We start from the raw sequence: 27,821 nt of genomic DNA on the forward strand, positions 1-27,821 counted from the left end.
TGCATTTTTTCATATTCAAAGTTGTATAAGGAAGAAATTTGACAATCTAACAAGTTTTACTAAATGGAAGATCAATTACAGGAATGAATATAATATATATTGGCTCCACTGTCACTCACTCACTTTATTTGCTGTTTGATGATCCAGATTTGGTGTCTCTAAATTTCATTTATCTAGGATATTTTAGTCTCTTAGAGTATTTATTGTAAGAGAAAAAGGCCATTTCTTTGGTTAGTAAATGAAGTTAAAGGCACTACTAGAAAATACCTATATCAAATATTATAGCTTGCTTCAGTAACTGTAAATTAGTTGAATGTTAACCTGGTTCTCATAGGTATTTACAAACAGATTAGTTTATAAAAACCAATTTACTATTAAAAAATCTACATTAGGATAATTATTTTTGAAACCCTGAAGTCAACTGTAATATGTATGTTATATAATACATTTGCCTGATGTAGCAAATTTCTAACTTGGCATTATCATGCCTCCTTCTTTGCGTCTTTAATACAACCATTAATCTCAGTACAAGGCTTTACTAAGGATAAATTGCTGCGTAACCCACTTCAACCTCTTTTGTTCAACCAGGAAGCCAGACGTGTTAAATAGCTTTTTAAAAAATATGTTATTTCTTTTTTGAAATTTTAGGATTTTAAAAATTGAAGTGGTAAAATAAGAGACTTTATTTTGTCTGTTAAAATTACTTGACAGAAGTTTGCTTTGGAATAGAGCTTCTGTATCTTTAAAAAATACACAGTGAGTCACCCCCTGCTCTTTTGGTAGATGCCTGGCTAGTGAACAGCTAAGCTGCTTTAGGCATGTAATAGAACATTCCATTTCCTGTTCCCTTGCTGACACAGAGGAGTGTTCCTGCTGGCAATGATCTAATCATAGTGCAGTAAGAAACATGGCAGTTTGATAAAACATGGTGGAGACAGCGGCTGAAATGGAAGCATATGTTCTAGAAGACATTCTTGAGGTAGGGCTAGGTTTGTAAGTGAAATGAAAGTTGAAATCTGAACAAAGAAATCTTATCTGCCGGAATTATTTTACAGATGAATAGATTAGAGGAGAGAGCAAAGAGAAGCAGAGCATAAAAGCAAGACATGGTCAGACCTATTCCGTGTGAGAATGTTTCAGACTGGTTCACATGATTACTATAGACGTCTATAATTATTTTGTTTAAACTTCATGTTTCACAAATTGTAGATATATGTTTGTTAGGGAAAAAGGGGAGACTCAGACTTAATAAAAAGCCTTGTGCTGGTGGTGACCTTTAGATTAACTCATTAGAAGGTGGGGTCTGCAAAGCAGCTTTGAGTAAGGTTTAGTGTCATATGTCTTAGAATTCATTTACATATCTAAGCCTAAAGCTTTGCTGCAGTTAACTATTAAAAACAGTTGGTTATTTTAGCTTTAAACTAAGCATGTTTATATCAATCTGATTGCTTAATTTAGCTGGTATACTCTGGTCCTAGATTTTTCATGTGACTTTGATTATTATAAAACAAATTATTAAATTAAAAATATTAAAACCCTGAAATTTAGGGCACTGATGCTAGAGAGCCATCAATAAAAAATTACTATAATTTGAATCATGAACATTTTAAATTATATTTTCTCTTTTCTGGTTGTAAAAATTTTATAAGATCCTATTTGAGTATAAATCAGTCCAAGGAAATACATGTCAAAGTGAAACTATAATTGCTTTTGGCATTGAATGTAGTATACTATCAGAAATTTGTATTTATAGGTATAGGTATTTAAATCTCATATTCTTACCTGTGGGATTGTGTAGGGTTTTTCTTTTTTTTCCTCATTAAATAAAACCTGGGTAATTCAGATAAAGAGGCTTTATGGTGGTGAGTGGTATTCCTAATACTTAGACTGTTGAGATAATTTATTAACTATTTCACATCTTCAGGAAGATTATTTTACTGTGGGGAGAGGGCTTGGGAGAAGAAGCTGCAAAGGGAAGCTAGGCGGGGTTAGCAGGAGAAAAAAGCCTATGCGCATTATAAAGTGCTGCATGATCAATGAGTATTTTCTGGAGTCCCTCAGTGTGTGCTTGGAGCTGACATTGCAGCAAGTCTCATGGTTGTTCTGCAGAATGAAAACTGATTCCATTTATTACCTACCTCCTTGGAGACACCTGCCAATGTGCTCTTTTCCCCTTTCCTAAAAGCTGTTGTCTAAGTTGAATTGTGGTTAATTTTTATTCTTTTCTCTTTTATTTTTTACTTTGTTTCTATTAGTGAGTTTCCTTAAAAAATGTGTGGTAAAATTATCTACTTAGAAATAGTAGTATAAACTTTCATCAAAGGAGTTTAGTAATTACAAGTGGCCACATGACTTTTTAGTGGTTCAGTTTAAATAAGCCTAATTAGATTACAGAGTTCTAGTGTTACATTTTAATTTGCTTTTAAAATTTTTTGGTTTGGATTTTAAAGAAGTGTGCTTTGGAGATTTTGATAAATCTATTTGACAATTTTTCTTAGCCATTTAAAACTTCAGCATATAACAGATTTTAGAAGTCTTATTTATGTTCTGAGGAAATCCTACTTGAGCACTGTTTTGTGCTTTATGCATAGATTTTTTTAATGCTACCTGAACAACTGGCTTTTTATTATCTCAATTGTTTAATACCATGTTAAGATTTCATGTTACCTTATTTATTCAATGTTGCTAGTTATTAAAACAACCTCTGCAATTTTAGTTTTCCTAATTTTCAATTTATCTTAATTTAGTTTCTATGTACCTGTTGCATCCTATCATACTAAATAAGTAGTTTTTTCTCTTTATTTAAAATATCATTTGACTTAAATATTTGTCAATATTGGTAACATTTTCTAAGTAGTAATAAAAGAGCCTTATCCAAAGTTATAAGTACTCATAATGACACAGTGCTAAAAATACAGAGTGCAAAGAATAAATTTGCTAACTTTGCAGATAAATGTACCATTTTCTAAAGCACCTCATATTGCAAGTAAACAGATATTTATTACATAATGAGGTTTCCAGAAAAATATATTCCCTAGCCCTCTACCCCCCACAGGGATAACTCCTTGAATAAATGTCCAGTAATAGATAATGAAGTTCATCTGTATACCGCAGTGACAGTTTTATTATTGTACTTAATATTGAGCTACTTGAAGTTCATTACCGTAATTTTCACCTTTGTGATTTTATTTATTGAACATACAGAATTTTATGTAGATTATGCTTATTTACATTGAATAAATATTAGACTCTTTTTTTCCTGTCTTTGTAACTTGATCTTTTGAATCATAAACTTTTTAAAGGTACTCTTATTGAATATTAGTTAAAAAAAGTCAATATCGTTAGTGAACATAACACAAATGATTTCTCATAATACTATGGCTTACCTTTTAAACTGTGATTACTGATTATATATGCCCACATATATTTAAGTTGACTATTTAGACCTTTAAAATCTTAAGTAAAATACTCTCTAAAATGTATAATAAAATTAGAAAAGGTGGATTTCAACTTACATCATTGCTTTTCAACAGTCCAAGGTAAGGGATTAAATAGAGTGTCTTGGCTATTTCATTTATTCAAATAATCCAGGCAGTAATTTTCTTCTCCAAACCAAAGGCATCAAAGTATTTCCGTTCCTTCTGCCTACCTTCTGTAAAAGGAACTAATACTCAGGAAAGTAGCCATATACAGATGGCAGAAAAAGGGCTGACAGCTCATATAAATACCTCTTTTCTTGTTCTGTTTATGTTTTCCTGAGACATGATTATAACTTTAGAATTTTGATGACCTTCCTGTAAAATTATGTGTAACAATAGATTGTACTACTTAGAATGATCAATAAGAGGAAAAATGTCTTCCAATTTTATATCCCAAATTTACATGGCCAAGGGCTGTGTATATAAACCTGTGGTTTATATGTTGGCTTTTTTATATGAAAACATGAAACAACTGAGAGATCATTTCAGAAACTTGGTTACTGTATATTTAGTGTTATTATTTATAATTGAGCCAGTTTTAGGAGTCTTAGTAATAAGAAATCTTCACAGATATTTCCATCCTTTAATTTTGATTAAGTTCAGATTACTTTGTTCTGGGTATAGTATTTGATATATTTTTGCTTTAAGAAAGTAGGAATTTTTATGAAAATAAAAATGTTTATATTGTTAAGTGTAATAATAACTCTCATACCCGTTCTTACTCTTTTGTCATCTAAAGCCAGGATGTCCAGCTTCATCTGTACTTGATGTTATAGGTTGTGGTATATAAAATAAAAGTGCCAACTCTCTATGGTTCTGTCTATGGACAGTGGGTTGAGGATTTGACTGAACCCTTTAGGTTGGAACTGAATTAAGGTTCAGATTTAAGCAAAGTAAGTAGGTTTATTATGGAACCTTTTCTTGCTCTGTATTTATCTTAGCTGTTTTTGTTTTTTAAATAAAATTGAAAGAGTCTCAAGGAAGGCATCATTTCCTTTTGATTGCCAAGATTGTGGACTAATGGTAAATAGTGAATTCTAGGTCAAACAAGGGAAATCCACTTGCTATTTACCATAAAAATTATTTTTGGTAATGATATCAAATCTCCATGTGGTAGACTTTTTTGACAGATACATGTTATATTTCTTTTTATTCTGTAAGACACATTGTCATATGTAATGCACATCATTTCTATACTATACCAGTAAGTCTTTCATAGATTTCTAAAGTAACCATGGTGACATTTTTCACTAGGAAAAGTTGTAGTAACTCTTAGAACCTAAATTGGTCTAGTGACTGAAAAGTTTAGATAAATATGTAAATCATTAAGAGTTGATAAAAGTAATATTTTCCATTCATCAAGAAGTTTTGGAATCAAGTTGAGAAATGTTGGACAGATATGGGTTTGGTTTGTTTGTTTGAGACGGAATCTTGCTGTGTTGCCAGGCTGGAGTGCAGTGGCTCTATCTCGGCTCACTGCAACCTCCGCCTCCTGGGTTCAAGTGATTCTCCTGCCTCAGCCTCCCGAGTAGCTGGGATTACAGGTGCATGCCACCACACCCAGCTAATTTTTGTATTGTTAGTAGAGACGGGGTTTCACTATGTTGGCCAGGATGGTCTCAATCTCTTGACCTCGTGATCCGCATGCCTCAGCCTCTCAAAGTGTGGGATTACAGGCATGAGTCACTGCATTTATTGAGTACCTTCAGTGTGAGGCACTTGAAATTCAATGAGGTTAGTCCAGCTAATTTTGTCTCACAGAGGTGGAAGTGCAGAAGTAGAAGAAGATGAAGAAGAAATGTCTGCCATTGGTATCTTTTTTTTTTTTTTTTTTTTTTTTGAGACAGAGTCTCACTCTGTCACCCAGGCTAGAGTGCAGTGGCATGACCTTGGCTCACTGCAACCTCCCCCTCAGGGGTTGAAGCGATTCTCTTGTCTCAGCCTCTGGAGTAGCTGGGATTACAGGCATGCGCCACCATGCCTGGCAATTTTTTGTGTTTTTAGTAGAGATGGGGTTTCTCCATGTTGGCCAGGCTGGTCACTAACTCCTGATCTCAGGTGATCTGCCTGCCTCGGCCTCCCAAAGTGCTCAGTAATGGCTTGAGCCACTGCAGCCGGCCTCTGCCATTGGTATCTTAAACAGTCTTGAATTTAGGATGCATAGATACATATTTTAATACTAGTATTTTACTTCATTGATTCCATTTGAATAGTTTGAAACTCATGTTTTCAGCAGTGGACTTAAAAAGCAGATATCCCTTATGCATTCTGAATTTTTCAGTAAGCAGATATTTTTCTTTATCTGGACACCTTTAGGTTGTCACTTTTATGCAAATCATTTTGTTATATGTATTTATGAATGTGGTGCTGACAAGAACATCCACTGGTTCTCATTTTTACCTATAAACCAGCATATGCGTGTGTATACACATACCTACAATACATATATTCACATTTATACTTACATATACTCCACACACACACAAACATACACACACATACTCATACACTCATGTTCTGCTATAGGTGGAATATTTCTTATCTAAAATGTTTGGGACCAGAAGTGTTTGGATTTTGGATTTTTTCAGGTTTTGGAATATTTGCGTATACGTAAAGATAACTTGGGGATGGGACCCACATGAGATTTACTTATGTTTTATGTATACCTTATACACATAGTCCGAATGTAGTTTTATGCAATTTTTTTTAGTAGTTTCGTGCATGAAAACAAAGTTTTGACTGATCTGTCACACGAGGTCAAATGCAGAAGTTTTCACTTGCGGCATTATGTCAGTGCTCAAAAAATTACTGATCTTTGGCTAGGTGCAGTGAGTGGCTCGTGCCTGTAATCACAGCAATTCGGGAGGCTGAAGCAAGAGGATCGCTTGAGCCCAGGAGTTCAAGACCAGCCTAAGCAACATAGTGAGACCCTATGTCTACAAAAAAGTAAAAATTAAAAAAAAAAAGTTTTGGATTTTGGAGCATTTCAGATTTTGAATTTTCAGATTAGGGATGATCAACCTGTATATTTTGCAGTGAGGATACTCTTATTTGAAAGTCCAATTTTTCATGTAAGGGTGGGGTTGATGTTATAACATTGCTTTCATATGCCAATTTTGGGAGAATTAATGGGGAAGTAGTATAAGATACACTTATGTTAGTTAATCCCTATAAAGAAGAATGATATTTTAGTGGAATATGGAGGCTCCAAATAGCTTGTGGAAAGGTAGGATAACTAGAAGTATGTGAATCAATGTATTACTCTTATATGAAAGTAAAGGCACGGTTGTCCAATGAACCACTAGTTTCCCACTGATCCATCATAGTCTGGTAATTAGTGCATGTTATGGAGCATGAATTAGAAAAGGTCTACATCATATATTATCCATTTATAGAGGCAACAACATTGGCCCTTTACTGGTTCTGAATTGTGAGAGGCCTTTGTTTTGACACTTGATAACAGCTCATTCTGATATGAAGTCACTTGATCACTACAAAGTTGATGAGCAGCACAGTCTTGTTAACCATTGGTTTGGTTTAGTATATATCTTCCAAATTTGCCAAACCAATGGCTTTTCACAAGGTGTTTATAATTGTTAAATGCCTATGAGGTGATAACTTTCATGTGTGGTTGGATTAATACTGGCCATTAATAATTTAGTCTTGGATGGAATCAGAACTCTAACTAGTTGGATATGTGTTGTAAGTAGGATAGCACATAGTTTTATGGTGGCAACAGTAATTGGCACATTAGCTACCCTTTATTGAGTATTTAAATTATATATAGAGAGGGAGTGTGCCAGGTACTACACAAGCATTGTTTTATTTAATCCTCTGAATGATTCTGTGAGGAGGTAGGTACCCACTTCATAAGCAGCTTATAAGGAATAAATGAAGTAATCTGCATAAACATTTAGCACAGCATTTAGTTACATAGTTAACTCTTAACTGTTAACCCTTTTTTAACCCTCATCTTCTATCCTTATGCTGTCACCCCCGCCATTTGACAGGAAAATTTGAACGTCAGGGATTATTAGAGCAATAGTTTTAAATTCTTTTGGTCTTAGGTCTCCTTTTCACTGTTAAAAATTATTGAGAACTCAAAAGTTTTTTGTTTCTGAGAGTTATATCTATCACTATTTACTATATTAGAAATTATAGTTTAAAGAAAATTAAAATTAAAGTTGAAAGAAAAATTTAAAAACATTTACATATTTATTCATTTAAAAAAAAGATAAACCATTGCATGTTAACATGCTTTTATAAAAAAATAATTATTTTCCAAAAGAAAAAACTTGTGAGAGTGGCATTGTTTTACATTTTTATAAATATCTTTAACATCTGACTTAATGGAAGATAACTAGACTCTCATATCTTCTTTATTAATTTAATTTAACTTTTATTTTAGAGTTGAGGTCTCATTACGTTGCCCAGGCTGGAGTGCAGTGGCTGTTCACAGGTACAGTCATAATGCACTTTAGCCTTGAACTCCTGGGCTGAGCAGTCATTCTGCCTCAGCCTCCTGAGTAGCTGAGACTACAGGTGCCAGCCACCATGCCCATCATATCTGCTGTCATATTCAGTCTATTGTGATACATTATTTGGTCGAAGTCTCTAAAGAAATTTAGTGTCACATTGATAGGAGGATAAAAAAACAAAAAGTATTTTCATAGCCCTTTCAGATAATTGTGGATAATCTTCTTTAAAACCATTCCTAAACTCCACAAGTGGTAGTTTCTTAAAGGTTAGTTGCAGTGTGGAATCTGAAACAATTACCGGTGAACTTTCTGAACTTTGTTAGATTAAAACTCACTGGCTTATTGTGCACTTTGAATTTATCAAAACCATGTAGGATTTTTATAATATTGGTCATAGTAAAATACTGGTTTCTTTTATTCTACAATATTTTTAAAAATCACATTTTCAGCCAGGCGCAGTGGCCCACACCTATAATCCCAGCACTTTGGGAGGCTGAGATGGGTGGATCACAAGGTCAAGAGATCAAAACCATCCTGGCCAACATGGTGAAACCCTGTCTCTACTAAAAATACAAAAATTAGCTGGGTGTAGTGGCATGCGCCTGTAGTCCCAGCTACTCGGCAGGCTGAGGCAGGAGAATCACTTGAACCCGCGAGGCGGAGGTTGCAGTGAGCCGAGATAGCACCACTGAACTCAAGCCTGGTGACAGAGCAAGACTCCATCTCAAAAAAAAAAAAAAAAATCACATTTTCTAACAGCATCAGTGTTCTCAGAAAAGTCAAAAACTGGGAAGCTGTCACGTGTCAGATATAAGATCTCCAAAATTCTAATTTTGCTTGAAAGTTTGAATTTTATTATTGATGACAAATCATTTGAATTGTTTTTCTTGAAATGACAGGCTCATATCATTCGTTCTTGAGAAAATGTCTGCCAAATTAGTGAATAATTATAGTATGTCTTAAGAAAAGATGGTATTCTATGAAAAAAAGTTGGCTACCATTTGCAGTTTGCACAAGTGTTTTTCTTGAGACAGCTACCGTACTTTGGGTATGTAATAGAAGTGCTTTCTGTTTTGTCACACAGAATATTAAAGTAATATATTCAAGACTGAAAAAATTTCTTTTTCTTTTCTTTCTTGCTTTTTTTTTTTTTTTTTTTTTTTTAAATAGAGACGAAGTCTCACTCTGTTGGCCAGGTTGGTCTTGAACTCCTGGCTTCAAGCAGTCCTGTTTTAGGAGTCTCAGCCTCCTAAAGCGCTAGCATTACAGGCGTGAGCGACTGCACCTGGCCTAAGATTGAAAATGTTTAAGAATGATATTTTCTACTGCTTCATGAAGGAAACTGGGTTTTTCTTTTTCTCTCTTTTTTTTTTAATACAAAATTGTGAGTGCATGTAGAGAAGAATATGATAACTACTAACTAGTACAGATTGGTATCATGGCCTTGATCGATGTTAAGAAACTAGCAGGTTTACCCACCATTGCTTTTGTGTCATCAGTGCAAGTGTCAACACAGTGCAACAGGCAAATAACCATCTTAGTTGTTTAAAAATAATTTTGACCTCACAGACCCTCTAAGAGTCTTGGAGATTCTCATAGATCCCATGGACCACACTTGCACAACTGCTATTTTACAGTATATTGCCCAGTTTACAAGTTTACACTCATTAAGGGAGTAAAAGTAAGATTTAGACAAGTCTGCTTGATTCAAATGTATTCTTTACTATTTTATAAAATTTATTAATTAATCACATAGTACCAACTTCTCCAGTCTCTTTGACACACCCTGTAGGTCACTCTATCCTTTAACTACAATATAGCAATTTTAAAGAGCCGGAGAAAAACCTTGTGTGGAAATCTGTGTGGGAATTTGAATATTGCTTTAAAATTATCAGTCCAAGATTAGTCATTCAGAATTTCAGAAAGTCAGGAGTTTGAGGATTCCTGAAGGAAGTAGTGAGTGCAAAGAGAAGCTATTAATAGAAATAAGTAGAAAAATATTTTGCTTGTGGAGTAATATTAAGTGGTAAGTGAAACAGATATATGAAATATTTGTCAAATTTGAGTATTTTTTTTGAAGGCTATAAAGTGTCTTTCCTATCCTTCCCTTCTTTCACAGGTATCACTTTGGTTTTCATCTGGTCAAGAGAAGTTCTTTCTCTTATTTTATATAGTCTATGAAAATGAAAAATAAAATTCAGATAATGTAGATCTTCCTCTATTTAAAAACTAAGGTTTTTCAAATTTCTTCATATAGAGGTAAAATTGAGTCATTTAAGATTTACTTCTCACCTTCTTTTGTTTATATAAATATCAATGTTTATATATACCATATTTTTGCAAAAATTTATTTTTGATATTAGCTTTGGAACAAATAATGTTTTCACTGGGAAAGAGAAAGGTCAGTAACATCTGTACATCTCTGTCTTTCTCATTCTCAAATTCCATATCTTCCCACCACCATAAAATTTTGAGGAACTGTTTGAGGTGAGAAATACAGTGTTAGGTTCAGTGTTAAAAGTGTTTTTGGTGTTCTGTGCTGTCTGGATTCTTTGCTGTCCTGAGCTTTTGTCATTTAACCTCTTTCTCTCAGTTTTGGTAATACTGCCTACTTAATCATGATTTCTTTTTCTTGCTGCAGGTTGTCCAGATATTTATCCTGAACTCAGTGTTTGAATATTGCTGCCAGCCTAACTCTTTGATTTCACACAGACCTTCTCACTTCTTGACCTTACTCGTCTAACTAGTGTTTATCCTTACCTGGTTCTAACCTTGAATCTGTCCTGTTGCCACTTGCCTAGTCCTTGTCATATGTTCAGCATTTGTAATTTATGCACTGTCATCATAAGACCAACATATATTTGTGTGACATGCTTAAGTTTGAGAAACTAAACCTCAATTTGGCTTTGAATTATATATTATTTGACTTGATTCTATCCACTCAGCTTCTAAATTCTTATGTTTCTTTTTTTTTTTTTTTTTTCCCTGAAACGGAGTCTTGCTTTGTCTCCCAAGCTGGAGTGCAGTGGTGCGATCTTGGCTCACTGCAACCTCCACCTCCCAGGTTCAAGCAATTCTCCTGTCTCCGCCTCCCGAGTAGCTGGAATTACAGGCACACACCACCACTCTGCGCTAATTTTTTTTTTTTGTGTATTTTTTTAGTAGAGACGGGGTTTCACAATGTTGACCAGGCTGGTCTCGAACTCCTGACCTTAGGTGATCCCCGTGCCTTGGCCTCCCAAAGTGCCGGTATTACAGGCGTGAGCCACTGTGCTGGCCTAAATTCTTATATTTCACAAAGAAATAACTAGTTAAGATTTTCCAAAAACATGTGGGTTTAAATGTTCACACATATCAGAAAGTTTTCGTTTTTAAGATTTTGTATCACAGCTGCACAAGTACTTTTTTTTTTTAAATATCTTTCTCAGTTTCTCTGTTCTATTATTTTTTAGTTTTCTCCATGAAATAAAGTCAAGGGAGATAGCTCTAGATAGAAATATGCTCTCTTCGGAAAACTTTCATTAGACAACCAGAATGTTAAGATTAAGCCCTACATATATCATTTAAAAAATAATCTTGGCAGGTGGATCGTTTCGTAAATGTTTTGTGAATTATGGAAGAATATATCTTTTATAAAGTGTTAGGTAAATGGAAATGCTGAATTATGTTGACAGTGATTTTAAGTATTTCTAGACATTTAATGGGTTTCCTTTTTCATTGTCTTGAGCTTTTAGTGTTATAGTCTGATTTTCTGTGAATAGCTTTGTTGTTGGTATCTTCAATGACTCAACATTGTACTTAGAATATAGTAAATGGTGGTTTTTCATTTTGAGTTATTCTTGTACAGTGAAAGAATCGCCACCCTCTTTCCCTCTGCCCAACCCACACCTTGGGAGTGTGTTTAGACTCTCCTTGGCTTTGGTTAGGTGTATATATTGTATAAAGAAGAACTAAAAGTAATTCATATTAACTCAGATCAATCCAGGTGATCAGTAGGTTGGGATTTTAAGGATGATAAGCTTTGTACATCATTTGAAATACTATACATTTTTCTTTATTCCTGTGTTTTTTAATCTCTAAAATTTAGTTGTACCATATAGTTTCTCTTAAGACCCCTTCTGCTTATGGAAGTTTACAATTAGATTTTTTTTTTTTTTTTTTTTTGAGGCAGAGTTTTGCTCTTGTTGCCTAGGTTGGAGTACAATGGCACCATCTCGGCTCACTGCGACCTCTGCCTCCCGGGTTCAAGTGATTCTCCTGCCTCAGCCTCCCACGTAGCTGGGATTACAGGCACCTGCCACCACGCCCAGCTAATTTTTGTATTTTTAGTAGAGATGGGGTTTCACCATGTTGGCCAGACTAGTCTCGAACTCCTGACCTCAGGTGATCCACCTGCCTCGGCCTCCCAAACTGCTGAGATTACAGGCATGAGCCACCACACCCGGCCTACAATTAGATTTCTTAAGGTAGTGGCTCCAATAACTACTAAACAAAAAGTTTGAGATGATAGTGTGTATCTCCTATATATGTCAAAGCCTTTGTAACCTGTTTTACTGTGTTATTTTACATTTAAGAATCAAACTAAAGCTCAGTTTGGCTTTGAACTATATATTATATGACTTCATTCTATCCACTCAACTTTATCTTTACAACACTTAATCTCAACCGTTTGCCTTTACATTGTATCCTAATACCCTGTTATTGCCCATGTTGTCTACCTGCTACCCTCTTTATCTTCATTATTCAGAGCTCCACCTAGATCCTACCTCTTCTCTAGGGTTTTCCCACCCTAGTCTTCTTTTCACATTCTTTAGCTCCTACTATTTTCTGCTCTGTAAAAGTAATGTGAGACCATATACATTTAAAATATTTTATGGTCTATATTATGTGCTTGACTATATGGTTAATTTTTAGCGACCCTGACTCTTTAAGTTAAAAAAAAGTCATCTATGTATTTAGGTAAAAGACATTTCATCCCCCAAAATGATTTGAAGTAGTTTAGAGTATATACTCTAAAAAAATAAAAATACAAAGGTAAAATTAGTAAATTAAGACCAAAGGAAAATGGATTATACAGAAAAATGTATGTAATATACAGTTATTAAACTTAGATTCAGTTAACTAGCAACCAGAGCCAAATTTGGAAACTTGATGAATTTTGAGATTTGCATAGTCCATAGCTTCATAGGTATACTAGATGATTTGGAGGACTCATATTTTCTGAAATTGAGATCTGAGAAAAAATTTCTTTTGGGCCCTCATAATGGAGATACTCCAGGTAGTAGATAACTTTTTCAGCATTTCTAAAATATACCCTTCACATTGTTTATACAGAGTATAAACTAAAGATTTGCTAATAAAATGCAATTTGGTTGAAAACAATAATGTAGTGTAAGTACTAGGTTTTCTGATGGTCTTGTTTGTTTCAACAATAAAATTTAGAACATCTAGGGCAAAGGTTCCAAACTTGTGGCTTCTTGGCCATATCAGACTTAGAACTGTGTTTTGTGTAGTTCATATAACATTGGCCCACACAGTGAGCATGACACATATACACACACACTCATTTATTTATATTTTCTTTAATTTCTCTCAGCACTGTTGTATAGTTTTCACTGTTCAGGTCTTATAAATATTTCATGAAATTTGTTCCTAGGTGTTTTAGGTTTTTGATATTATTGTAACTGCTAATTCTTTTTATTTTGCAATTGTTTGTTGTTCATATGTAGGAATACAGTGGATATTTGTGGGCTTAGTTAAATTCACTTAGTTCTACTAGGGTTTTTTTTATTTGTTTGTTTTTTTGGTAGATCTTAGGATTTTCTATCTACTTGGATCATATGTACAAATAAAGTCAGTTTCTACCTTCATCTCCCATGGTTATGCCTTTTAATTCTCTTATTTTCAATATTCTACCTTATTGCCTTAAGTAGGGCCTCCATAAAATGTTAAATAGAACTGGTGACTATGGGCTTCTTTGCCTTGTTTCTGATTTTAGGGAGATAAGTATTCAGTCTTTCACCATTAAGTATTCTGTTACCTGTAGTTTTTTTCTTGATTCCTTTATCTGGTTGAGGATGTTCCCTTTTATTCCTAGTTTGCTAAGGATTTTTATCATCAAAGGGTATTGAATTTTGTCAGGTGCTTTAATCTGCATCTTTTTAGGTGATCCTGTGATTTTCCACTGTTCTGTTATTGTATGAATTATATTAATTGACTTTTGCATTTTAAACCAACTTTGTATTCTTGGGATAAACTCCACTTGGTCACAATGTGTGACTCCTTTTGTATATGGCAGCATTTGACTTACTAATATCTTGTTAAGGATTTTAAGGCATAGTGCTCTTTATTTTTCTTGTAATATATTTGATCTTTTTTGCGTAAGGGAAATGCAAGCCTCGTAAAAAAAATTGGGAGTATATCCTTCTTTTCTGTTTTCCGAAAGTTTGGGTCAATTGCATTGACCAGTGAAGCTATCTGCACCTAGGGTTTTGTTTTTGGGAATGTTTTCAATTAAACATTGAATTTCTTTAGTAGATATAGGGCTGTTTAGATTTTTTTCTGTCAGATTTGATAAATTGTGATTTGCAAGGACTTTGTCAATTTCAGTCTGTGGTGTTGAATTAATTGACAGAGTTGTTCGTAATAGTCCTATACTGTTTAGATAATGACAGGATTTGTGATAGTGTTTCCTCTTTCACTGGCAATTCACATTTTCTCCTTTCAATAAATTTTCAGTTGATTTTCATTTTGTGTCACTGATTATTTTCTATTTTGTTTTTCTTTGTTTTGTTTTGTTTTTTGTTTTTGACCCAGAGTCTCGTTCTGTCACCCAGACTGGAGTGCAGTGGCACGATCTTGGCTCACTACAACCTCCACCTTCTGGGTTCAAATAATTCTCCTGCCTCAGCCTCCTGAGTAGCTGGGATTATAGGCACGCACCACCATGCCCAGCTAATTTTTGTATTTTTTAGTAGAGGGGGGGTTTCGCCATGTTGACCATGCTGGTCTCGAACTCCTGACCTTAGGTGATCTGCCCACCCCCGGAAGTGCTGGGATTGCAGTCATGAGCCACCGCGCCCAGCCTATTTTGTTCATTTTTTGTTTAATTGATTTCTGCTCTTATTTTTTCCCTTTTTTGAATTCAGTTTGTCCCTCTTTCTAGTTTTATGTGGAAGCTTAGGTTATTATTTGTAATCTTTCTTCTTTTCTACTACTAATATTAAACACTATAAATTTCCCTCTATGCACTGCATTAGCTGTATACTACAAATGTTGATATCTTGTATTTTTATTAGCATTTAGTTCTAAATGTTTTCTAATTTCCCCTGGATTTCTTTGACTCATTCTGCCTGTCTTAACTGGGGTTTCCTTGGAGGATTGATCTCTAATGCCTAAGGCTGTTAGTCACTCTATTCTCTCCTGTGCTTGTGTTGTATTATGGTACTATTTATATAACATTTTTGGGAGAACTGAGAAAGTAGTCACTCAAATTATTTTTGGCCATCCATGGTTCATATAAGGAACCCTTTTGGGGAAAGGCTATGTGGGTTATTTAAAAGTTGGTTATTTCATTTCTAAATATGTTGGCATATTATAGGCTTCCCATTTAATTATGTGTGGTCAGAGAATGTACTGTACTCTTAATTTTAGTTTTTAAAAATGTATTGAAGCTTGTTTTATGCCAAAATATGGTTTATTTTGTTGAATGAGTTTTTTATGGGCATTAGAAAAGAATATGTTCTCTGAAGTTGTTGTGTTGAATGTTCCATAAATGACCAATAAGTTAATAATGTTCAAGTTTTTTTTTTTTTTTTTTTTTTTTTGAGACGGAGTCTCGCTGTGTCACCCAGGCTGGAGTGCAGTGGCCCGATCTCTGCTCACTGCAAGCTCCGCCTCCCGGGCTCACGCCATTCTCCTGCCTCAGCCTCCGGAGTAGCTGGGACTACAGGCGCCCACCACCACGCCTGGAGAATTTTTTTTGTATTTTTATTGGAAACGGGGTTTCACCGTGTTAGCCAGGATGGTCTCGATCTCCTGACCTCGTGATCCACCTGCCTCGGCCTCCCAAAGTGCTGGGATTACAGGCGTGAGCCACTGTGCCCGGCCTCAAGTTTTTAAAATATCCTTACTGATTTTTCTGTCTACTTGTTTTGCCAAATCTGAGAGAGGAATGTTGAAATCTCCAAAATATAATTGTAGAGAGTCCCATTCTTCCTTTCCGATTTGTCAGTTTTTGCTTTATGTATTTTGGAGCTTCCTCATGAGGTACATACACATTTAGAGTTACTATGTCTTCTTGCTGAATTAATCCTTTTATTGTTTCAAAATATTTCTCTTTGGCTTTGTTAATATTTGTTGTTTTGCTGAAGTGTACAGTATGTGAAATTGATAATAGCTCTACCAGCATTTCTATGATTAATGTTTGCATGGTATATCTTTCTCCATTCTTTTAACCTATCTCTGTCTTTATATTTAAAGTATGTTTCTTGTAGGCAGCATGTCGATAGCTCTTGCCTTTTTATACAAACTGTCAATATCTGCCCTTTAATTAGTATATTTAATCCATTTTCACTTAGTATAATTAGCAATATTTTATATTTCATTCCACCATCTTGCTAATTGTTTCCCACTTCTCCCATTCGTTATGGCTTCTTTTTTCCCTTTGTTCATGCCTTTTATTAGGTTGAGTTTTTTATTTGTTTTTCATATATCTTTAATCTGACTTTACTTTTATTTAAATTGACAAATATTGTATATATTTTTGGTGTACAACATGATATTTGAAATATGTATATGTTGTGAAATGGCTACATTGAGCTAATTAACATATGTATTACCTCATATACTTATGTTTATTTGTGGTGAGATCACTTAAAAATCTACTCTCTTGGCCGGGCACGGTGGCTCATGCCTGTAATCCTAGCACTTTGGGAGGCTGAGGTGGGTGGATCGCCTGAGGTCAGGAGTTCAAAATGAGCCTGGCCAACATGGCGAAACCCTGTCTCTACTAAAAATACAAAAATTAGCTAGGCTTGGTGGCAGGCTCCTGTAATCCCAGCTATTCGGGAGGCTGAGGCTGGAGAATCACTTGAACCCCGCGGGGTGGAGGTTGCAGTCAGCCGAGATCACGCCACTTCACTCCAGCCTGGGGGTAAGAGTGTAACTCTGTCTTGGGGGAAAAAAAAATCTATTCTCTTAGCAATTTTCAAGTGTACAGTACATTGTTATTAACTCTAGTTACCATGCTGTAAATAGATCTCTTGAACTTCTTCTTCTTCTTAACTGAAAATTTCTGTCCTTTGACCAACATCTTTCTGGTCCACCCTCCTGACCCCTCACCTTCCCTCTCAATCCCTGGTAACCACCATTTTACTCACTGCTTCTATGAATTCAGCTTTTTTAGATTCTACATATAAGTGACATCATGCAGTGCTTGCATTTCTGTGCCTGGCTTGTTTCATTGAGCACAGTGTTCTCCAGGTTCCTCCATGTTGTTGCAAGAGACAAGATTTCTTTCTATCTTTCCCTCCCTCCCTGCCTGCCTCCCTTTCTCTCTCTCTCTCTCTCTCTCTCTCGCTTTCTTTCTCTCTCTCTTTCTTTCTGTTCTATTGTGTATATAGGCCACATTTTTCTTATCCATTCATCCATTGATGGATACTCCGGTTTATTCCGTATCTTGGTGGTTGTGAACAATGGTGCAGTGAACATGGGTGGGAGTGCAGATATTCCTTCAGTATGACTGATTTCATTTTCTTTGAATATGTGTCCAGAAGTGGGATTGCTGGATCATATGGTAGTTCTATTTTCAATTTTTTGAGGAACCTCTGTACTGTTTTCCATAATGGCTATATTAATTTACCTTCCTACTAATAGTGTACAGGTGTTTCCTTTTCTCCACATCCTTACCAATCCTTGCTATCTTTTGTCTTTTTCTTCATAGCTGTTGAAACCCCTGAATGGTAGTGTCTCACCGTGGTTTTAATTTGCATTTCCCTGATTATTAGTGATGTTGAGCATTTTTTCCACATCCATTGGCCATGTGTATGTTTTCTTTGGAGAAATGTCTATTCAGGTCCTTAGCCCATTTTCTAAAAAAAATCAGGTTGTTTTCTTGCCACTAAGATTTTTATGTGTTTTTGGCATTAACCCCTAATCAGATATATGTTTAAAAATATTTTCTCCCATTTCATAGATTTATCTCCTCACTCTGTTGATTGTTTCCTCGGCTGTATAAAAGCTTGTTAGCTTGATGTAATCCCATTCATCTATTTTTACTTTTGTTATTTGAGCTTTTGGAGTCATATCCAAAAATTCATTGCCCAACCAGTGTCATGGAGCTTTTCCCCTGTATTTTCTTCTAGTAGTTTTGCAGTTTCAGTGCTTATGTTTAAGTCTTTAATCCATTGTGAGTTGAGTTTTGTATTTGTTGTGAGATAGGATGTAATTGCATTTTTTTTGCATGTCAGTATCTAGTTCTCCCAGCACTACTTATTGAAATTACTGTTCTTTTCACATTGTGTTCTTGGCATCTTTGTCAAAAATCAATTGACCATAAAATGGGTAGATTGATTTCTGGGTTCTTTATTCTGTTCCATTGGTCTGTGTTTTTTTGCTAGTGTCATGCAGTTTTGGTTATTACTGCTTTGTTTTTTAAATTTTTTATTTTGCTAAAAAATTTTTTTTAGAAACGGTCTTACTCTGTCACCCAGGCTAGAGTGCAGTGGCATGACCATGGCTCACTGTAGCCTGGGCACAAGCGATCCTCTCACCTCAGCCTTCTGAGTAGCTGCAACTATAGGCTGTGTGCCACCACACTTGGCTAAATTTTAATTCTGTAAATTTTTTTCTTGTAGAGGTGGTGTCTTGCTTTCTTGCCCATGCTGGTCTTTAACTCCTAGCTTCAAGCTATCCTCCCACCTTGACCTCCCAAAGTGCTGGGATTATAAGCATGAGCCACCCTGCCTGGGCTGCTTTGTAGTATATTTTGAAATCAGGTAGTGTGATGCATTCAGCTTTGTACTTTTTGCTGAAGATTGGTTTGGCCATTCTTTTGTGAGTATTTTTACTCACAAAAAAAGTATTTTGTGAGTATTTTTAGTATTCCTTTTTGTCCCTTTTATTGGTGTATTACCTGTTTTTATTATTTTATTTGTGATTGTTGTAGTGCTTGTAATATATATGTGTTAGCTAATAATTGTTGTCACATATAATACCACTTCCCCAAAATATTAAGAACCTTACAACAGTATATTTCATTCCTTCTCTTATGTCTCTGGTCTGAATATTGTCATGTATCTTATTTCTTTCTACCTATGTTGTGAATCGCCAGAATAGATTCTTATTATTTAAAGATATTTTCTTAAATGAGGAAAAAGAAGATATCCATTTTATGCCATTTCTAGTGCTCTTTATTACTTTGGGTGGATCCAGTTTTATTAGGTATCATTTTCTATCCACTTGAAGAATTTACTTTAAAAAGATTTTTTATAGTGCTTGTCTGCTGGCAACAAATTCCTTCAGATTTTGTTTGAGAATATCTATTTTCCCTTATTTTTGAAGCATATTTTTACTGCATATTGAAAACTTTGTTGAAAGAAAGATTGTTTTTCTTTTCTTTTCTTTTCTTTTTTTTTGACGGAGTCTCACTTTGTCGCCCAGGCTGGACTGCAATGACGTGATCTCGGCTCACTGCAAGCTCCGCCTCTCGGGTTCACGCCATTCTCCCGCCTCAGCCTCTTGAGTAGCTGGGACTACAGGAGCCCGCCACCATGCCTGGCTAATTTTGTTTTTGTATTTTTAGTAGAGACAAGGTTTCACTGTGTTACCAGGATGGTCTCAGTGACCTGACCTCGTGATCGCCCGCCTCTGCCTCCCAAAGTGCTGGTATTACAGGCGTGAGCCACCGCGCCCGGACAAGATTGTTTATCTTTTAGCACTTTAAAGGTCTTTTTCATGTGATTTCTGGTTTTCCTTCTTTTGAATAAGAAGTCAGCAGTCATTCTTATCTTCCTTTCTGTGCACATGATGGTTTTTCCCCCCCATGGCTGTTTTTAAGAGTTTTTTCATTGTTGTTGATTTTTAGTAGTTTCATTGTGATGTGCCTTGGTGCACTTTTCTTCGTGTTTTTCTTGAAGATTGTGGAACGTATTGGATTTGTAAGGTTATATTTTTCTATCCAATTTTGAGAATTTTCAGACATTATTTCTTTTTCTTTTCTTTTTTTTTTTTTTTTGAGACGGAGTCTCGCTCTGTCGCCCAGGCTGGAGTGCAGTGGCGTGATCTCGACTCACTGCAAGCTCCGCCTCCTGGGTTCACACCATTCTCCCTGCCTCAGCCTCTCGAGTAGCTGGGACTACAGGCATCAGCCACCAAGCCCGGCTAATTTTTTCGTATTTTTAGTAGAGACGGGGTTTCACCATGTTAGCCAGGATGGTCTCGATCTCCTGACCTCGTGATCCGCCCGCCTGGGCCTCCCAAAGTGCTGGGATTACAGGTGTGAGCCATCGCGCCCAGCCCACATTATTTCTTTAAATGTTTTTTCTACCCTCCTTCTCTCTTTCTGGAATTCCAGTTACGCGTTTTTAGATATTTTGATATTGTCCTAAAAATAACATTGCCTCTGTACATCTTTTTTCAGCTGTTTTTCTCTTTATTGTTTAGTTTTGCCATTTGTTATTATAATTTAGTTCAAGACACAAAGATGAGGGTTTGGAGAAACTGAGGCATTTTCTAAAAAGTAGGGGCAGAAAACTGGGAAAGGGAAAACTGGGAAAAGAAGTGTTGGGGAGCTGTAAACTAAACAAACATAGAAACTCCCACAGGGTTGGTTGAGAAACATCAAGATCTAACCAACCAGAGGAAATAAGCCTATAGTTTTGCTATTATAAATTCTGCTGCTATCTTTATGTTCACTGATCTTTTTTTGTGCAATGTCTAAATTAACTGTGACAGATCATCCAGTGAATCTTTATTTCAAATATTGTATTTTTCAGCTCTAGAAATTCTATTTGATCTTTCAGTTTTATAGACTTCATTTCTCTCATTGTTTCACATTTTCTTTAAATCATTGAGCACTTGCAAAAGGACTGTCTTAAAGTTATTGTTTGCTAATGCTACATCTGTTTCTGTTTACCTTTTTCCCTCCTAATTATGAGACACATTTTCTTGCTCCTTTGCAAGTCTACTGATTTTTATTAGATGCTGGACGTTGTGATATTATATTGTTGAATGTCTGGATTGTATTGTCCTCTTTTAAAGAGTATTTATATTTGGCTGTAAGGTTACTTGAAAATCAGCTTTATCCTTTTAAGGCTTGTTTTGAAGCATTGTTAGATCATCTTTCTAGTAGTCTGTACTCTAAAGTTAGAATAGCCCTACTGGTATGTGTAGCCTTTCTGGATTTTCTGCTAAATACCTATGTGTTCAATGAAATCTCTCTCCTCTGGCTGGTTAGATTTTGATATTTCTCCACCAATCTTTTGGAGCTTCTATAATTGTTTAGTTTACAGCTCCTCAATAGTTCTTTTCCCAATTCTCCCTCTCTAGTTTTCTGCCCCCACGTTTTAGCTGCATTAATTTCTCTAAACTCTGATCTTTTTCTCCTGAACTAAGTAAGACTTCAGTTCTGTGCCTTTTTTTTTTTTTTTTTTTAATCCTGTTCCTGCCTTGGGTTTGGTAAATACTGCTAGGTTTGACAGAAAGATGGGAAGGAGTAGGACTGACTTCATTGTTTCTTTTCAGTGGTCATAGTCTTTTATGCCTGTTGTTCATTGTCTGAAAAGAGGTGGGAAGTCTTTCCAAGTCCCAATTGCTCTGTTGTGCCTATAAGCCACATCGTACTGTATTTGAACTACTGATTGGTGGAGAGAATTATGCTAAAGTAGACCTACTGTGCTGTGGCAAATTTGCAGTGAAAAATCTTTCATGGCTAATAAAGTGCCACATCTTAGTCTTTGTAGCCCTTTCTGTTTAGTTGTGAAGTCATTTCATTTTGTGTAATATGTACTCAATAGAAATAGTGTCAGTGCAGTGCCATTGTAGATGCTTTTGCCACAGATGACTGCCAGATAGTGTCCATGTTTGTATAGCAGCATCTAATATGTTTATGTTTCACAGTATGTCTTAAGGAAACCTAAACATTTTTAGTGAGAAAGCCTGAAAATTGCTCCAAGCAGCTTATGTTTAGAAAAGTGAATACATTTTAAAGCAATTTAAAATAAACTGTTTCAGGTTATTCCTAATGGCAATTACTATATTATTAGCTCTTTAGGAATGACATGGAAAACTTAATTACAAAATCTCATAGAAAACTTGGAAAACATAAAAAGGTTCAAAGAGAATTATAAGCCTGTGTTAGAAAAATTAATGGTGTTATATTTTGATACATTTCCTTTCAGTTCATTCTCTGTGCAAATACAGATATATACACATTTTTAATATATTGGGACTGTATTATTTAAAAATATTTGTTTCTTGCTTTTTTTCCTCACGCACTGTTTACATTTTCCTGTAGTTTTTTTTTCTATTTTATTAATTTTTCTGAAAATCATTATTTTGGTGATTGTATAATATTCTAGCTTGGGAATATAACTTACTGTGCATTTGTGTTGTTGCATAACTGGGTTATTTCCAATTTCCCTATAGTAAAAAAAGTTTATAGATACCCTTTAGCCATTTTGCGAATGAGATGTGACTTTATTTTTCTAGAGAATTTTTGTATATTGATGTGAATCTTTGTCAAGTGTGATAAACATTTTTTTTCTGACTGTTATTTACATTTTTTTGTTTGGGATATTTTTTGCATGCATTTTAAATAAATGTGTCTTTTCTTATTCTTTGTGACTTTTTATGTCTTTTGTTCTCCTGTAATTCAGGTAATATTACTCTATATGGCATTTTATTTAGTCTTGCTAGAATTTATTTTAAAATTTATATTGTAATACATGCAGTATTGTGATGAGATTAAGAATCTCCCCCCCCCCATACTGTTTAAGCAGGTGATTAATTCATAAAGCTATACCTTTTTTATTCTGGGTATCTAAGTTCAGCCTTTGTTGGAAAGGAGAGAGTGAACATAGTGGTGATTGAGGTGGAGGCATCTGAAAGGTGGAGGGAAATGACTGATTACAAGAGTACAGGGATCTGGTTCTTCAGTGCCTAGCACAGTATTGAGAAATTACAGGTTTTTCGATAAGCATTTGTTTAATAACTGACAGAAAGGATGGGAAAGAATAATTCTGATTTTTTATGTGACTTATAAATTGGCAGTTTTTGAATATCAACAAAAACTAATGGCATTTAGAATGACTAAATGCCTTTCAGTCAAGATAGGTTATTTTAATCTTTATATAATAAACTACTTTCATAATGGAGTTATTAATTTTAATCTTTTAAGCAGTGGTTTAACCTTCACCTGGTATTAGTATCACCTGGGGAGCTATAAAAAATCCCTATGCCCAAGCCACTCCCCAAAACTATTAAATCATAGTATCTGAGAACATGGCCCAGGCTTAGTTTTGTTGTTGTTTTAAAGAGACAGGATCTTACTATGTTACTCAGGCTCGTCTTACACTTTTGGGCTTAAATGATCCTCCTGCCTTAACCTTCCAAGTACCTAGGACTGTAAGTATGTACCCCGATGACAATTTTTATTTATTTATTGATAATTCTAGTGTGCAGCTAAAGTAGAGAACCACTGTTCTGAGACAAAGAGGATTTAAAGCAATGTGCCTGAAAACTCTCCAAGAGAGTAAAGATTTATTTACTAAATACTGAATGGAAGCAGACATTTGAATTGCCTGGTACTTTATAAAAAATTTCAGATGGGGAGATTTATGGTCTGTCATGGTAGACTTTTTCAATATTTAAGAAATTCAGACAAAATGTTTCCTCCTGTATAATTTTATTTTGCAATCTAAATCCATTTTGTTCCATAATCAGTGTTTATAGAGACAAAAGCTCTTCTGTGTTTCCTTTTTTGCTTGTATCTGTAAAACAGAATTCACATGAAATTTGAGCTGGATAAAAAATATAAGAAAATCTCTGTTAGAATAAGAGCACTTTTAGCATTTAATGTCTTTCTAGTTTCAGAAAGGACATATACTAATGTAATATTCATTTAACAAATGTTTATTGACTGCCCTCTAGGTGTCCTGCACTGTTCTTGGTTCAAACTACAACAAAAAGACAGATGAAGTTATTACTCATATTGAGCTTTCGTTGTAGTTGGAAAGACTGACAACTACAATACTTGGACAAGAAAATAAATACTACAGTTTTATATAGTCATTAGTACTACTAAATAATAAAGCCAGGATGATGGGGCAGACCGTGACTGAGGGGAGGAGGTATTCATAAGGACTTAGGAGTGACACATTTAAGCAAAGACCTGAATGTTGAGAAGCAGCTAGCAATTTGAAGATCTTCATGAATTCCAGGTAGAAGGAACTGTAATTGTTAAATTTCTGAGGTATGCCTCTACAGTTGATGTTTTGAAGGCAATTGAGAGAAGATGAAATTAATAGGGGTGCTCTATATAAAGTAATAGGAAATTGAGACAATGTTTTTCTCAGCTAAATTCTTGCTGGGAGGTTGATGGATGAAAGGTGCTTGGCATCTCGACTTTCTCTTTGTCTTTCTGGCTGGCCTTTTTTCCCTCCTTTTTTGTTCTTTTACTTTCCTTGTTTTCCCCTTCCCTCCTCCCAACACACACACACACACACACAGCCAAACTGTATGTTTTCGCAGCCTGTTAGGGTAGCAGTTCTGATTAGCCATGAAGAAAGGCTCAGGGCATGCATGGAGATGACTTTTATAACAGTAACATGATTGCTGATGTCTTGTCTTCATAATCTTGAGGCATAATTTGAGCCCATGACTAGAATGAAATGTATTGGGAAGAGTGGGAAAATTTAGAATTTTAGCATACTATAGAAGTTTTCTCTTGAATTTGTTCCCAAAGAGTAGTTTGTTAAAGTTTTTGATGCTATACTCTTCAAACTCTTGAATATCTTTTTATATGTTACAAGTTTTACATCACCTTCCTTACCCAGAATATTTAACCTTCACAATTCCTGACATTTGTAGTTTATTTTGTTTGGGCTCATCTAATTTATCATACAATTCATGGAGAATGTCTTTGAATATCATTAAGGGAAAGGATAGCTTTGATTTTGTTGGGATCTGTGGTGGGGGCCAGATGTCCAGTGAAAGGAATATTTATAATTTTGATTTAATCTCCTTTGTGACTTTGGGCAAAGCTGTAGTATAGTAAGAGTAAGTTATCTTTTAATTTTTTTCTTTTTGCTCTCATACTAGACTGTTTATACTAAGAATTCTTGAAATAGTAATGTTGAGTCATGACTATTAACATTTAATTTTTCTTTTTCCTTTTACAAAATTATGGGTTTTGGATGAAATTTTGCATATACATATTTCATTCATTTTGCCAGCATACCATATAGACAACTTACCCAAATTTCTTGGAGATTTTTGAGTGTCAAGTAGACCTATCCTTATATAACCTAATTCTTTATCAAGTGAAACACAGAGCCATTGGGTATACAAATTTCTTAAGTATACTTTGCAGTATACCAAATTTTTCATTTTCGTTGAGAAACTAAATTTGTTTGGATAATTTAAAAGTCTCATTATATAGTCTTAAATATTTATATTGCCAATTAAATGATGATTATTTTATCACTAGGTAATGGGTCAAAGTCAGTGATATTTTAGTAAAACTATTCTGTACTTAATGCTTCTATAATGTGAATACTTGTAGACAATTAGCAGGTAGATGGAGTAGCCACATGTTTTCATTTGTTTGGGACAATTCTAGTATGTACCTATTTTCCTGGCATAATTTTTTTAAAAAGTTTTTAGATTGTATGTATGGAGACTCTAAAGTTAGAGGAATGATGGTGGTTTAAATCTGAAGTTACAATCATTTATACATAGTTTTCCTGAATATTTATAAGTTTTGTAGCACCAAATGAAATCAACTGAATATAAAGTATACTAACATAGTTGAATACAAGCCAAAAACATGTATTTAATACAATGTTCATTTACCTGAATTTCTTCAGTTTAGCTCAATGTTCTCTCTTGAAAGTACGTTTTCGTTTTTGTTTTTTTGAGATAGGCTCTTGCTCTGTTGCCCAACCTCGAGTGCAGTGGTTGATCACAGCTCATTGCAGCCTCAAACTCCTGGGCACAGCCCCCTGAGTAGCTGGGACTATAGGAGCATGCTCATATGCCCGGCTGATTAAAAAAAAATTTTTTTTAATAGAGATGGGTCTTGCTATGTTGCTCAAGCTAGTCTCAAACTTCTGGCCTCAAGTTTATCCTTCCACCTCAGCTTCCCAAAGTGCAGGGATTACAGACATGAGCCATGGCACCTGGCCTTGAAAGTGCTTTTTACAGGATTCTCTTCTTTTAAAAGTGAAGACTTGGAATTTAATATGTCTTAAGTGTGCTAGTATTTGTATTACAACTGCTGTTTCTTTCTCTCAGAGTTCTGACTACAGAGTTGCGTAAGTATTGAGTAGAATGTCCCCAGCTCTGTTTTCTCCCTAACCTATATTATTTTAATGTGGTGTTTTACAGATTGGGAGGTTTATCACATTGCATTTATTGCATGATAGCACAGTTATCTGTATTGCTGTAAACATCACATAAGCCTTGATTTTCATAATGCAGACAGTATTCTCTATATGGCTGTAGGAATATAAGACTTCAGTGGTGTTTGCATAGTAACTCCTTTTTCACCTTCTACTACAAGAGCCCTTCTTGTAGCTGGGGAGTGCACCCACAAGATCTAACAGCTGTTTCAGAGCTGCTCATTTTAGAGTGATTGGTAGGGAGTTGGTGGCTCAGAGGTCCTAATCAGAATGTGTCCTGGGTTCTGAATGACTAGCAGACTATCATTAACCAAATAAATTATGGGATTTTGTCTTAATTATATACATATACATATACACACACATACACATACACATACATGTGTATATATTCCCTAAAACTTAATAAAGCTCAAATAATAAAATCAGATTTCTTAAGTATTCCAATTCCCTTTAAAATGTAAATCAGATTTTATAATTCTTTTGTTCAAAACTGTTCATTGGCTCCCATTTCACTTAAATCAAAAGCTAGTTTTTACAATAAGCTAAGATAGCAAACATTATTATCTATTTACTTATGAGTTACTTATGTAACTCTGCGTCCAAGAACATTGTAGGTGCTCAATAAAATAGTTGCTGAATGGATAACTTTCACTATTTGGATGAGATCCAACAGAAAAGAATACTCTTAGCTTGACAAACAATGGTAAACAGAAGTAACATTAGAACACTAGATCCTTGCTCACTTAAAATCAGACATAAGTATATGTGTGTGTGTGTAAATATAAATGTATATATGTGTATATAAACATACACATACGTGTATATATGGTACATATTTGAATTAAATGAAATATATCAGAATTTGTGGTATACGATTAAAGCTTAGGTCAGAAAAGAAGAAAGTTTTCAAATCAGCGATATAATAATTTCCAACTTAAGAAACTAGAAGAGCAAATTGAACCAAAGCAGGCAGAATGGAAGAAAGAATAAGATAAGAAAATCAATGAAATTAAAAGCAACAGAAACTAAGGCCAGGTGCAGTGGCTCATGCCTGTAATCCCAACACTTCGGGAGGCCGAGGTGGGCAGGTCACGTGAGGTCAGGAGTTTGAGACCAGCCTAACCAACATGGCAAAACCATCTCTACTAAAAATACAAAAATAAGCTGGGCATGGTGGCAGGCACCAGTAATCCAAGCTACTCGGGAGACTGAGGCAGAAGAATCACTCTGGGAGGCAGAGG

The 27,821-nt window shown here is 35.0% G+C and overlaps 1 protein-coding gene across 4 annotated transcripts in view; it reads left to right on the forward strand.

Moving 5' to 3' along the window:
• The window catches only part of ANKRD17 (ankyrin repeat domain 17), a 184,966-nt gene that overhangs the window by 35,326 nt on the left and 121,819 nt on the right, over positions 1-27,821 (forward strand). The window contains exon 1 of one of the 4 annotated variants that reach the window (XM_063603788.1): positions 836-979. The exons of the other annotated variants lie outside the window; for them this stretch is intronic. Coding sequence (XP_063459858.1) covers positions 926-979 — 54 coding nt within the window. The 5' untranslated portion in view covers positions 836-925. Of the gene's footprint in view, positions 1-835; positions 980-27,821 lie in introns of those variants that run through there. 4 annotated transcript variants of the gene reach the window in all.

The sequence above is a fragment of the Pan paniscus genome, chromosome 3 (assembly GCF_029289425.2).
Source record: "Pan paniscus chromosome 3, NHGRI_mPanPan1-v2.0_pri, whole genome shotgun sequence".
NCBI classification, from domain to species: Eukaryota; Metazoa; Chordata; class Mammalia; order Primates; family Hominidae; genus Pan; species Pan paniscus.